Below are 15,094 nucleotides of genomic sequence, written 5' to 3'. Positions count from 1 at the left end.
TGCACGAGTGTGTGAGGGGAGACAATTTGTTGCTAAACATGTACCAGATTGTTAACCAGCCATTTTCTCCTGATTAGCAGCCAACAGATAGCATTTAAAAAAGAGGACGTTTCTAAACCAGTCCTCGCTGCACGCTGACAGTCACCGTAGCAGGGATCCTGCTAACAACACCATACTATTCAGCATGCACTCTCTGCTTGCTGGGCCTCCAACATTTGCGACTGACGCGGAGGGCCGGGGGTGGAGGGGGGGTGAGGGAGGGGGACATAATGTAATTAAATGATCACTTTTGTATTTGTACTACAGGCAAGTCAGTCAATTATCTGGATGGGGGAGGAAAGGGAGGAAGTCACTTGTGCCGGGCCATTCAGGGTTCAATTAGTATGAATGTTTGGTGAAAATAACTGGAAATAATTACACACTTTGATACACGAAGCTAACCTTATACAAGGCCTCGCGTCTCCCGCTGAGCACATATTATTATGCTCCCCCATCACTACAGGGGCATCAGGAGGGACTGACAGGGTTAGATTACGAGGAAGCAGAACATGCTCCGCGCTCTTCCCGAACACCGTTGGCTTTCTGATTGAGGAGACCACCGGAGTGTTTTTAATCAACCCGTGGCTTAAAAAAAGAAAGAAACAAAGAGGAGGACAACACAATCACCTTTGCTAGCGTAGTGTTTTGATAGTACTCCATTCCCCATTCTTGTTAGTGACCTTTTGTGCTCCCGCCTCAGACAGCGAGTCCCATTAATTACACCCCGGCTTAGATCTCTGATGGATTTAATCTTGTATATTACAAGCCAGCGACCCCTAAATGCAAATGGCCCACGAGCCGTTTGTTGAACAGCAGAAACCTCGCTCCCCCCTCACCCGCCCACCCCCGCTTTGCCTTTTTGCAAATTAGGTGCTGTATGAAAATCTGAATATCATCAGGCTAAATGAGCCTAATGCAAAGCAGCAACTTATCAAGACAAACGATCTGTCAGTCTGGATGGCAAATTGCATCATAAATAATCACACGCCATTGTTTTTGAGGGATAAAGGGGAATAACAAATCCTCCAACTTGTCATCCTCATGAAGGGGATACTTTTCTTGATGGAGAGTACTTAACAAAGGCAAAGCAGAGTGATTGTTGCTGATGCTGATTATTTATTATATCAATTATATTTTGAAGCATTAGTCAGTACCAGCAAAACTCTGATGCCTAAAAAGAAAAATGCACCCCTTGACCTTGTCGCTCGTCACCAGTTTCTGCAGTATTTCCTGATAATGGCTTCAAAATAGGTTTTTGATATAGCTCATCAAGATTTCAATAATCAAATGACCATTAGCGGTACCACTGAACTTACCATTAGCGGAGTTAGGCTGTGACAAAATTGAAGCCCACTGGTCAACACCATTTGCTAGCAGCTGGGCCCTGCTGAGAATAGATTTGTCCACTAGGGAAGTCTGCAGCTCTATCAACATCCCAGAAATTCTGGTGAATTGAAAAGAGAAAAAACAAACATTTACTCTAAATGTTCTTAAAAATATCAATATCAACAGTTTCTAATCTAAGCGCAGTGCATCACGCTAAGAGACATGAAGAATGCACATCATTTTTTGACATCTACGTGGTAGTGTCTTGTGAAATTGTCCCCCAGGATGAGACGGTAAAACTGCGACATATGCTAGTATGCTAACGTGTGCAAATTCAAAATGTGGGACATTTACGGAGTGATTGAATTATCTAAAAATAGTTGCTGTGCAGAAAACTGTCCAGAGGTGCACGAGAAGATGATCTTGAACAGAATATCAGCCAAATCAGCTGAGCTTTAGATTTTTAGTGGCCCATTCCCAAAACTTCGTAATCATGCCTCGTTTATAAATTCCTAAAAGACAGAAAAAGAACATCCCAGTACATACATGGAGTTGTCGAAGTTATTGACTTGGCCTGGTGTCTCTCCTGGAGTTGGATAAGGCAAACAGGGATTTTCAAGGTTGCACACCATACCCTGAATCCAGGGAATCACACCAGCTGATGGCATGGCTTTATTAGGGTAGTGACCTTTGAAAGGAATAGAGATGAATACTTATTAATCTAACCGTGTTCATGACATTTCTTTTTTCTTGTCCAAAATCTGCAAAAAGTTGACGAGTTAAAAGTTGTTAATGGATTCACAAAACAAAATGTATTATTGCAACTAGGCTTGTACTTACATTGGCCTTTGTAAATTGGTTGCGTAGTGGTCCGCACCCCCACCAGTATGAAGAAGAGAAACAGAGGCCACAGTATTTCAATGACCAGTCGCACCTACACAAAGGAAAAGGTATTTTCATTTGATTAATTTGCTGTGAATGATAGCGTGTCTAAATCTACTGATTTCTTTGCTTGCTTAGCAAGTATATTAACTTAACTATAGCAGGTTAGCTTAGCTTAGCAAGTATATTAGCTTACCTATAGCAGGTTAGCTTAGCTTAGCAAGTATATTAGCTTACCTATAGCAGGTTAGCTTAGCTTAGCAAGTATATTAACTTACCTATAGCAGGTTAGCTTAGCTTAGCAAGTATATTAGCTTACCTATAGCAGGTTAGCTTAGCTTAGCAAGACAATAAAGCTTAAAATACAAACTTTTTTTTACCCCTGGTTTGGTATGGATTAAATTAATGAGATACCAGCTTATTTTATTACCTCTGGACAGAACCAAGGTAGCTGTTAAATATTAGGTCTCTCTCCTCCAAGTCTCTGTTAGTACATGACTTAATAATTGATCAACAAATCAATTTACTCTGCATTACATAAACCTGGTTGCAGCAGGATGATTATGTTAGTTTAAATGAATCAACACCCCCGAGTCGTTCTAACTACCAGAAATCTCAAAGCACAGGCCGAGGGGGGCGTTTGTGGCAGCAATTTTTCACACCAGCCTATTAATTAAGGAAAGACCAAGACATACTTTTAATTCATTTGAAAGCCTGATGCTTAGCCTCGTCCACCCCAGCTGTGAAACTCAGAAACCAGCCTTACTTGTTATCATCTATCGTCCACCTGGGCTTTACACAGAGTTTCTCTCTGATTTCTCAGACTTTTTATCTGATTTAGTGCTCAGCTCAGATAAAATAATTATTGTGGGTGATTTTAACATCCATGTAGATGCTAAAAATGACAGCCTCAACATGGCATTTAATCTGTTATTAGACTCAATTCGCTTCTCTCAAACTGTAAAAGAACCCACCCACCACTTTAATCACACTCTAGATCTTGTTTTAACATATGGCATAGAAACTGAACATTTAACAGTGTTTCCTGAAAACCCTCTCCTGTCTGATCATTTCCTGATAACATTTACATTTACAATAATTGATTACACAGCAGTGGAGAGTAGACTTTATCACACTAGATGTCTTTCTGAAAGCGCTGTAACTAAGTTTAAGAATATAATCCACCCACTGTTATCATCTTCAATGCCCTGTACCAACATAGAGCAGAGCAGCTATCTGAACACTACCCCAACAGAGGTCGATTATCTTGTTAATAATTTCACCTCCTCACTACGTACGACTCTGGATACTGTAGCTCCTGTGAAAACTAAGGTCTCTAATCAGAAGTACCTGACTCCGTGGTATAATTCTAAAACACGTACCCTAAAGCAGATGACTCGTAAGCTGGAGAGGAAATGGCGTGTCACAAGTTTAGAAGATCATCATTTAGCCTGGAGAAATAGTTTGCTGCTTTATAAGAAAGCCCTCCGCAAAGCCAGAACATCTTACTATTCATCACTGATTGAAGAAAATAAGAACAACCCCAGGTTTCTCTTCAGCACTGTAGCCAGGCTGACAAAAAGTCAGAGCTCTTTTGAGCCAACAATCCCTTTAACGTTAAATAGTAATGACTTCATGAACTTCTTCACAAATAAAATTTTTATCATTAGAGAAAAAATTACCAATAATCATCCCACAAATGTAATATTATCTACAGCTACTCTTAGTACCATTGATGTTAAGTTAGACTCTTTTTCTCTAATTGATCTTTCTGAGTTAACTTCAATAATTACTTCCTCCAAACCGTCGACGTGTCTTTTAGACCCCATTCCTGCAAAACTGCTCAAAGAAGTCCTGCCATTAATTAATTCTTCGATCTTGAATATGATCAACCTATCTCTAATGATCGGCTATGTACCACAGGCCTTCAAGCTGGCTGTAGTTAAACCTTTACTCAAAAAGCCATCTCTAGACCCAGCAGTCTTAGCTAATTATAGGTCAATCTCCAACCTTCCTTTCATATCAAAAATCCTTGAAAGAGTAGTTGTCAAACAGCTAACTGATCATCTGCAGAGGAATGGTTTATTTGAAGAGTTTCAGTCAGGTTTCAGAGCTCATCACAGCACAGAAACAGCTTTAGTGAAGGTTACAAATGATCTTCTTATGGCCTCTGACAGTGGACTCATCTCTGTGCTTGTCCTGCTAGACCTCAGTGCAGCATTCGATACTGTCGACCATAATATCCTATTAGAGCGATTAGAACACGCTGTAGGTATTACAGGTACTGCACTGCAGTGGTTTGTATCATATCTATCTAATAGACTCCAGTTTGTTCATGTAAATGGAGAGTCCTCTTCACAATTATTAGGTTAATTATGGAGTTCCACAGGATTCAGTGCTATGACCAATTCTGTTTACATTATACATGCTTCCCTTAGGCAGTATCATTAGAAGACATAGCATACATTTTCTTTTTTTTGACACTGTAATTTTTATTGATAGTTTTGTCACAGTTTAAACATAGACATGTATTGCCATAGCATACATTTTCACTGCTATGCAGATGACACCCATCTCTATCTGTCCATGAAGCCAGATAACACACACCAATTAGTTAAACTGCAGGAATGTCTTAAAGACATAAAGACCTGGATGGCCGCTAACTTTCTGCTTCTTCATTCAGATCAAACTGAGGTTATTGTACTCGGCCCTGAAAAGCTTAGAAATATGGTATCTAAGCAGATTCTTACTCTGGATGGCATTACCTTGGCCTCCAGTAATACTGTGAGGAACCTTGGAGTCATTTTTGACCAGGACATGTCCTTCAACGCACATATTAAACAAATATGTAAGACTGCTTTCTTCCATTTGCGCAACATCTCTAAAGTTCGAAATTTCCTGTCTCAGAGTGACGCTGAAAAACTAGTTCATGCATTTATTACTTCCAGGCTGGACTACTGTAATTCATTATTATCAGGATGTCCTAAAAACTCACTGAAAAGCCTTCAGCTAATCCAAATGCTGCAGCAAGAGTACTGACAGGGACTAGAAAGAGAGAGCAGATTTCTCCTGTTTTGGCTTCCCTTCATTGGCTTCCTGTTAAATCCAGAATTGAATTCAAAACCCTGCTCCTCACATACAAGGTCTTAAATAATCAGGCTCCATCTTATCTTAATGACCTTGTAGTACCATATCACCCTATTAGAGCACTTCGCTCTTGCTCTGCAGGCCTACTTGTTGTTCCTAGAGTATTTAAAAGTAGAATGGGAGGGAGAGCCTTCAGTTTTCAGGCCCCTCTTCTGTGGAACCAGCTTCCAGTTTGGATTCGGGAGACAGACACTATCTCTACTTTTAAGATTAGGCTTAAAACTTTCCTTTTTGCTAAAGCATATAGTTAGGGCTGGACCAGGTGACCCTGAATCCTCCCTTAGTTATGCTGCAATAGACGTAGGCTGCCGGGGATTCCCATGATGCATTGAGTTTTTCCTTTCCAGTCACCTTTCTCACTCACTATGTGTTAATAGACCTCTCTGCATTGAATCATATCTGATATAAACCTCTGTCTCTCTTCCACAGCATGTCTTTATCTTGTCTTCCTTCTCTCACCCCAACCGGTCGCAGCAGATGGCCACGCCCCTCCCTGAGCCTGGTTCTGCCGGAGGTTTCTTCCTGTTAAAAGGGAGTTTTTCCTTCCCACTGTCGCCAAAGTGCTTGCTCATAGGGGGTCATATGAATGTTGGGTTTTTCTCTGTATCTATGAAGCACCTTGAGGTGACTTTTGTTGTGATTTGGTGCTATATAAATAAAATTGAATTGAAAATTGAATTTAATTGTTTCTCTATTTCCAATCTATATGTCAAGCTTAGCTAATTGGAGTTTGAGCTGTAGACTAAGGGCACCAGCTGTCTAACTCAATCATAAAAACACTCTAATGCCAGTGACTAGCAGCAGGTGTTGGCGGTGTTCTGCAGAAAAAACACTGGTTATATTAATTAAAACTTCAAAGCTACCGAGTTGTTTACAATTTGAAATTATTATTCAAAGACGTACATGTCTATTGCTATATATACATATATTTTCTGCAAAGCCTATAATGCTGATTTCTGAGTCAAGAACCATTAAAGATTGACAGAAAATAACTTCATGCCCTGAATAGGTGAGACTTTTCATCTCCCAGTATATTTACAATGTAGATACTAAGCATAAGATTGAGAGAGGAGTCTCTGCTTGTGACTCCCCAAGCTTAAGCTATCACTCACTCCTTATCATCGCCTTGCCCACTCAATCCTCTCCTGGATGAAGAATGTCAACCACTTTCTTACTTTAATACAACCACTTTATGCCTGCTAGCAGGAAAGTGCCCCATGTGACACGACAGCTTTTCATTTTAACTTAGTATAATACATACACCAGTCGGCCACAACATTAAAACCATCATGGCCTAATGTTTTTCAGCAGAAAACTGACTGCACTGAACTGCATTGCCTCTGCTAGCAGCCACTCGCCAACCCCTCCCTGCTTAAAAAACATGCCTGCTTCCATTGCTCTCCATTGTAGCTACTATCAGAAGTGCACAGGGACATGCATATGTGTCTGTGTTTTCTGACATGGCTCCATCATAGCCAGCTTTAAGGTTTGTGCTATAGTAGCTGCACAGCACAGCCTTTGCTCCCTACATGCATCAATAAACCCTCATGGGTTTGCTGGTTGTTCATTGCACCTCTTTTTGTACGCACTAACCAGAGAGCCAAGAAGCTGTTTTAGTGTTTTACAGATGATTCAACCACCTGTTTCTGCTTCTAACGCATAAACTTCAAGAACAAGCCTACTCACTTGCTACCTAATGCAGCCCACCCTTTCACAGGTGCCACTGGAACAAAATAATGAGTGTCATTCATTTCACTTCTCAGTGGTTTTAATATCGTGTCTGATCAGTACCTAGTCTTTTTTTATTATAGTTATTACAGGTTCAAGCTTACACCTTTACCAAACTCACCTACACGGTAACTCTTACAGTGCTGTCAATGTGAACGTTTCTTTACGTGTCAAGTGAGGGTAACACACGCTCTAACACAAAGCCTGCTATGAAGTGGTTTCAGCAGAGTTATATGCTTCTCCACAAATAATTACACAGCATATATAAAAATCGAACTGTTAAAACTTCAGCTCATTCTTCCTTGACTTGTAAGTGCCAACTTCCTGCCAGCTGGGGTTTGCATGGCCCTTGTTACATTCATCACTCACCAACTCCCAATCTTCATGCACTCCCAGCGTTTCTGTTAAAGTAACCAGCTTAGAGCAAACGGCTGGAGAGCCTCAGTCAGCAAACTCCCCCCTATTAGCGCTTCTGCAAAATGTTCGGACTTTGTATTTGACAGCACATCCAGATAATAAGTGAAGACATCCGTTATTATCTTCATGATTAAAGCGCAGAGCAGGCAGAGGTGAAGAAAATGCAATAATATATATTGCTTGCTTTGCCGTGGCACCATGGAGACCTTATAAGTGAGTCTGAGCACATTTCATTTAGTTCACTTGGCATTTAGGGATATAGTGAATCTTCAGTTGTAGAATTTGTCAATGAATAAAACTGCAGAAAATCACGTTGCATATATTTCAAAGAAACTAGATAGAATTTAAAATGTAGACCTTTAATTCCTTCTAGTCTATGTGCCAGTGAGGATGTAGCTCTGCTGAGAGGGTGAATTATCATAATGTATGCCAAAGAAAAGGCCGGGAGAGGGAACACAGATCATGGGGGACTTTCTCAATGTCTGGCTCCCCAGGCATTTGCCATCGGACACTAGAGTCTTTGTGAATAGATAATCTTCTCCTATGAAATTATGTGGAATGCTGGACCATAAAATCAGTTTCATGCCTGTTATAAAATCTTAAAATGCTTGGTGAGGCATTCATATAATTGGTCATTAACCTCCACAAGCCCTCCAGAAGCACCATTGTCCTTGCTAACTCCCACTGGTTTTGTCTAATAACAATATTTCATGTTGACATTGGCCAAATATCCTACATCCCATGCACAAAACCGCTGCTGTCCTCTTACATATTATTGAGGAAAAGTAGTTGCATATTTCTCCCTGTTACAAAAAGAGCCCACACTGTTCTTTCTGCTGGTTTGTAAAATTAACAAGGGAGGAACGTTTCCCAGAAATAAAGTTGTAAAATTGCAAATGACTTTGCCTTGAGTTATTCCAAGAAAGTACGAACTTTGATGAAATGTCTGAAGATGTCGTTTGTTCTGCTCAGGTAACAGGCACACCGCTGCGCTCGAACCCCCAACAAAACAAGTGGGCGGATGCGACTGCGAGGGTATAAATCAAACACATTGCAGCTTTCTACAGCAGCAATATCTGCCTCTAACAAGGCTTACAAGATTCCTTGACAACCGGTCGAGGCCCTTGGAATGCCGCTGCAACTGTTATCTTCCCGCAGCATGTGAACTGCTGGTCAGTGCGGGTGATACGGCAGGCAATTATGTCCGCCCACGTACGCGAGCAAGGGACAATTGTTTGAAAAAGTTTTCTGAATGAAATACATTTACTAGGCTCGCATTCATATGAAAAGAATTCTGATATTGTTTCTTATAAATCTAAAGCTTTATTATTTTTACTTAAATTAGAAATGCTTCAAGAGAAGTGTGCACAATTTTCAAGAAAAATTCAGCTGCTAACTCTTGAAATGGATAAAGTGTCTTGTGTGGTAAGTGCCAAAACAAAACAGATATATAAGATGAGCCAGATAGGGGTAGGAAACAGCATTTGCGTCCTCCTCGTCCCTTTCAAACAGGAAATGGTCAATATTTTGTTGTTCGTCTTCGACTTGGCATTTATGTGGGGGGTTTTATAATGTGTATGAGCACTTGTTACATAAATGTTTGAAATAAAGATTTGATTGATTGACTGAGTTGTTTCAATGAGAGAAGATCCTGTAACTTTACAGTTTAAGTCCTGTAACAGTTAAAGTTTAAGTTTCATAACTTTTTTTAATTTGAAAAGAATATTTAGCATTTAAGAAAAGTAGATTTTGCTTTGTTATAGTGGCAAATTCTTATTGGCATGACACACTTGGAAAATAATTGGAAATTGGAATTGGTCTCTATAGTGTCTCTATAGTGACATTACAGCTGGCCACACTTGTTGTTATCATAACTTGATAACAAGCTTGAAGTGCTGACTTAACATAAGAAGCAAAAGCAGGTGAAATCAGACGAGGTGTAATTGCTGAAAACATCTGATGTTAAGTTGAGTCCCTTTATGAGCACTTAAAGTGCTGAAAATGCTCATGAATGCACAACACCTAAAAAACCTAACAGCTTAAGGTGAAGCGGTGGACGTGTCTGTCAGTGAAGGAATGAAAACAGCAAAAATGTCAGCTGAACTGTAGTCAGTGATAGTAGTTCCCTTCTGTACTTAAATCCGAGGGCAGCAGAGATATGAGAAAGAAAATTTGGCGTATTGCTTGAAAAGTGAAAATGAATAACCTTTAATTGTGTGGTCATGTTTTCGTAAACTGTAATGACACTACTCTTTATGGGTAACAGTGGTCAGGTCGTTCGTTGGAGAACAGAAAGAAAATTTGCCCTTCAAACAAAGTGTTTAACATTTGTCACTCCCTATTCATTTCCACTGGGCCAAAGACTGGCTTTGTTAGAAGTAAAATCCAGCCAATGTGACATAACATGCACAGGAGATGGATCACCAAAAATTGAAGGTGACACTTTGAATTGGTCGGCATTAAGGTAAGATTGTTCTTGTTCTCTAAGGGGAGAGTTAAAGGGGCTTACTTCTATAGTAGACAATTTTCCTAGTAAATCCCTCCTATTACCTTTCCCTCCCATGAATAACTTAGTCGCCCTTGATAACACAACCCTGGGACCACATCCTCATTTTCTCTCCATTGCTGACCAATTTTAGCAGATATAGGTTGATTTGCAAAGCGGTGGTGGTGGTGGTGTTAGTGCACAGAAGTGTACCTTTTGTCTCTTCCGTAGAGTGAAGTTCTTCCACAGGAGCAGAGTGAACTGCGTCAGGAGACCCATTACGGCTTATCCTGGCAATATCCTGCCAAAGCGTCGCTATGGCAACTGGCCCACTTAATAAACCCTGGAGGGAATAAAAGGCAGAGTTTGGTTTTAATACAGAAGAGCAATGCATCTTGGGGGAGTGCCACTAATCATTCACTTCCCCAGGCCTTGGGGCTTATGGTGCAGCACCTGTTCTAAGAATTATTATCACCTACACTCAGCACATCTCAGGATGGGGGCTCAGCTCGTGGAGGTTACGCAGTTCGGGTCTAGCAGTCAAAGAGTCTTTATTAAGGACCGTGAGGGTGTTTTATATATACTGCTTATTAAACAAGTATATCAAAGCAAAATCTCTTTTTTTGCTGTTGTTTTGCCTTTAAAGGAGGAACGTAGACTCTAGTCTTTGCCTCATTGACTACACTTGTGCAAATTCCCTGTCTATTAATCAGTCTCTTTAGTGACCAGAGAACAATAAAAGTCAGGGGGGAAAAATACATGGGCAACTGCATCACTTTTCATGTGGACCAAAGACTGCCATAAAATATTTATTACATATTTTACTATCTACTCACCCCTGATTACACAGATAATAAACAAATAGGTCTGCTGTGTCATTTTTACACTGCTACATCAAGTATGACCTTTATTAAAAACTCCACAGCTGACAGTCCTCCCACTGACTACAGTTAATTTATCTGCTCGTCGTGGCATCCGAATCAGTCCGCTTAGTTTCATGCGTTCAAAGAAAAGGCACATGCTCAGGTGTAACATATGCCTACGGATTCCTACGTACGGGCATTAGCCTGCGTTTCTACATCAATTTACAGTTTTTATGCGAGCAATTAATGTAAGAATGGTCAATTTGACTACACATATAACCGCAGCAGCTGGGCACGCACACATTTAACATAAACATTTATAATATATTAAAAGAAAACAGTGGAGGACTCACACATACATGATTTTCTGTTAGAGAGCACACTGCAAAATGTGACAACTTTACTGATGAAGTCATACATCATCTGTAAACATTTACAAACAATACATGAAATAAACATGTAACATTTTTCCATAATATATTAATAATTTATTTATTCTGCATTTTTCTTAAATGCAAACATATTTAATACTTATACACCTACAGTATCATAGTTACAAAAGGTAAGGGCCCATATGCAAAACTTTCTGCAGGTGTTGATGACAAACTTGCTCCATCACGCTGGTGTGACTGTTTGCATGAGCGATGAACACAGGCGATAAGCAAACAGGTGGACTGACAGGCCACGAGTGGAAAGGTAGGATAGTAAAAAAACAGAACTTTACAGGTGAAACTGAATGAACTCTGGGCACACAGTTTAAGAAATGGGAAATCAAGATAAGACAAGCAGTGATGAAGATGACCAGATGTCGAAAACATGGGGAAAATATGTGGGTAAGATACTTAAAAACACAACAAAAGAACCAAGAAACCAGAATGGCAGCGATCCAACATCTTATCAGGACCGCAATCCATCCAAGGTAACTGCCTATAAATCGCCTGTAAATCCACAAATGTGACCTTGACTTTGAGCACAGTTCGAGTACAAATCTGTTACGTGTGAGTAAAACCCGACCAACACTCTAGGACTGGGACGTCAAAGTCATTTTGCACTGTGGACCCTGTGACGTCCGCTTTGATGTTAAGAAGCCCGGACGACTGAACGTTAACTAAACGTTAACTAACACCTGAGATATTTTAATATAAGGACAGAAGAGCAATTTCAGCATCTCAGATTTTTTTGTTGTTGTTGTTTTGTACATGGCAATGAAATACTGCTTTAACTGCATAGGACTTGTGAAAATGCAGCTAAATGTCTAAAATTTATGTCATTCTTCACATTTTCCAAAGGTGTCCTTTGGGCTGATTGGCAGGGCGATTCTGGCCCGTGGACCTTATGTTTGACACCCCTGCTCTAGAATAAGTAGTGACGGGTGATCCAAAAAAAAAAGAAGACAGCAGACAGACGTATCCTGATGCCCGAAAGCTATAGTTTTGGATTTTCAACGTAGTTTTCTTTTTTTATTATTTAATTTTGAATTTCTTTTGTTTTCAGTTTACTTTCAGTTTAGTTGCCAGAGTGGACTTTGTTATTTCGGTTTCGTTTTTACTGTTTGAAAATGTAACTTTTAAACGTTTCAGTGTCAGTTTTAATCTTAAGCAGTTGACTCCCGGCTGTCCTGCATTTTCTGACTCATTTTTCTGTTTAATGTTTCCCATTTGACCTTGTTGTAGTTTTCAGTGTAAATATTACCTTTGCTTTGTTTAGGTTTTAATCATTTTGTATTCATATTTTTCTTTGTTATTCTCAAATGTTTCTGGCTCTCTGTTCCCCCATGCCCAGTCTGTGTTTCTGTTATATAATATTTAAGTCAAGTTTTGCCTTTTCATGCTTACTTTGACCTTACTTTGTCAAATTCAATGTGTGTTTTCTGTTTTATTTTGGTAGTCTCACGCTCTGAGTGTGTTTGTGTCCAGTTTTGCTTCCCTCTTGCTTCTTAGTTGATTCTGTTCAGCTGCGCCTCGTCTTTCCCAGCTGTGTCTTGATGATCTTGTGAGTATTTAAGCCCCTTGTTTTCACTTCTTCCTTGTCGCGATATCTCTCATTCACCAGCAGCCTGTTCTGCCCGCTTGTTTAGTTTCAAGTACCTCCTAGTTTAGTTTTGTATTCTTGCAGTCCAAACCACCAAATACAAAAACTAAGCAAATTTCCTATCCTTGTGCCCGAAATGACATTTTCCAAACACGTATTTGCCAGTTAAACGACAGGCACACACACAGATCTGTACGTGTTGAGTCAGAGAAATGTATTAATATTTAACACCCATGTTATGTTACCCATCTGTGCTCAAAACATGTTTCCGAGCACTTCATCTCATGTTCTGTGAAGACATTTAAGACCCAGGCACCTGCCCTAGGTGAGGAAGGCAGGGATTCGGATGAGCCTTTTAGCCCACGGGTAGTCCTGACAAATGTGCCACCTGTTAACGCTCCAGTTCCTCCTCCTGCACAGGTTCCATCTCCTCCACATGCGTCTACATTATTTAATGCTACTTCATGGATGTTTTATTTACCGTCATGAGAAAATGGATGCGGCCTTCCAAACGCCCAAATAAGTGCTCTAATGGGCAAAAGAATGGGAGCGCTCAAGGCCATTCGATAATCAGTTAGAGAATATTGGTGAGAGGAAGCACAGAATCTCCTCACTTAAATTCAGTTTTTCCACCAATGCCAAGTTATATTATTATAGAGGGCAATTTAAGTGAATCACGCCGTTACTGCTGCTGGCAAACTATCCATATTGTTCAGAGATAAATGGGTTACGATCAGACACGCAAGCAGTTTTTCTTGTAGTGCGCTGCTCAATATTTCACGGTTCGTGTGTATTTTTAAGGAGATCGTTTCGGACCTCTACAAGCGCCCGATGACCTCGGTCATGACACGGAGGCCTAGAGCACGCATGGGCACTTGAGTGCATCAAATGCTTTCGTAATTGGTCTGTCGATTTGTCTCGCCCAGCTTTCAAGCCTCGCCTTCATATGTAGCACGCAGGAGAAGGACAGCTTGGCACCACCTCCAATCTGAAATCACGTCAGGCATGAAGGGTAAACAACATCTCTCAGAATAGACTTGAGCCATATGTCAGAAAAATCTGTGTGTGTGAATTGCATTGGTATCTAGGAAAAAGAAACAAAGAGAGAGAGATTTGTCTGTGAAAGACGGCGTGTGTGGGTGAGCGTTGTGGAAAAGCCCGAGCTCAAGGAGTCTCTTCCGATCCCACATCTAAAGAAGAGATAACAAGTAACAAGAGAGGAGTCTGATTGTGATTTGCATTGCAGCCGCAGTGTTGCGAAACACAGCGAACACAGTTCTCCGGAGAACAAAACCATACAAGTGAAGTGTTTTCCAGATCATCATTTTAATCTACGACTTGGAGCACAAAGAATAATTGAAATGAGTTCTTTCTCTTTTTATTTTTTTGTCTTCACAAGACTACGGCCATCAGGCGCCGGCATCAGCTTTTCGCTGTATCATTAGCTCCAAAGAAAGCCCCAAGAAAAAAAATCAAGGAATGAGAGAAAAGGGAAAGAATACAGCGCTGGGGGAAAAAAGGAAAAGAAGAAAAAGAAAGGAGCGTATTGAGAGGATATAAGTGCTGATGCATGCCTGGCATTTGGGGAGTAGGGACAGCAAAGTGCATTATTTCAGCCCTTAGGATGATGGAAAGAGAAAACAGATATTTGTCATAGAGCATGAGAGCAGAGGACAGCAGCAAATGACTGCAACATCAGTTACAAGGGGGTCGCCATAGCCTTGTGAAGGGTATAATGGTCCCTGCGCTCCTTTGTCCAATCCGTCTTTTTTCCCCTCCAAGTATCTCGATCGCAAGCTCCATACAACTTTGCTACAGCGGGAAATCATACAGTGGAGAAGGCAAGTCTGGGGAAAAGGTACTATTTGTATTAAGTGCAGCTGCTACACCGACAAGCACGTCGCCTCAATCGTGCTGCTTTACTCCATTAGACACCAATACACCAATCACTGGTGTTCAAAGAGATAGCGCTATATCAAGATAACAGGGGAGCACTCAATTAAAGCTTATCAAAGGTGTTCAAAGGATCCTTAAAACTGACACCTGCAATTTTGGATCACATTTGAATATAGAAGAAAAAACTCTGACTTCATAATCACAGCTTTGTGATGCAAAACACTGAGAGTGGGGGAAAGTATTGATTTAGTACATTTTAATCTTCTCCCGCCTGGATCTC

At 40.5% G+C, this 15,094-nt stretch overlaps 1 protein-coding gene across 1 annotated transcript in view; it reads right to left on the bottom strand.

Moving 5' to 3' along the window:
* LOC113018657 (phospholipid-transporting ATPase ABCA1) overlaps nt 1-10,369 on the bottom strand; it is a 181,231-nt gene extending 170,862 nt beyond the window's left edge. The window contains exons 1-4 of the mRNA XM_080290303.1: nt 10,238-10,369; nt 2,206-2,299; nt 1,912-2,053; nt 1,356-1,483 (exon numbers count right to left, since the gene is read on the bottom strand). Of these exons, the coding sequence (XP_080146429.1) occupies nt 1,356-1,483; nt 1,912-2,053; nt 2,206-2,299; nt 10,238-10,303 (430 nt within the window). The 5' untranslated portion in view covers nt 10,304-10,369. The remainder of the gene's footprint in view (nt 1-1,355; nt 1,484-1,911; nt 2,054-2,205; nt 2,300-10,237) is intronic.
* Nucleotides 10,370-15,094: the final 4,725 nt, after the last annotated feature.

The sequence above is a fragment of the Astatotilapia calliptera genome, chromosome 3 (assembly GCF_964374335.1).
Source record: "Astatotilapia calliptera chromosome 3, fAstCal68.1, whole genome shotgun sequence".
NCBI classification, from domain to species: domain Eukaryota; kingdom Metazoa; phylum Chordata; class Actinopteri; order Cichliformes; family Cichlidae; genus Astatotilapia; species Astatotilapia calliptera.
The sequence above is the reverse complement of the archived record's forward strand: the minus strand, read 5'-3'. Positions and strand labels throughout refer to the sequence as shown.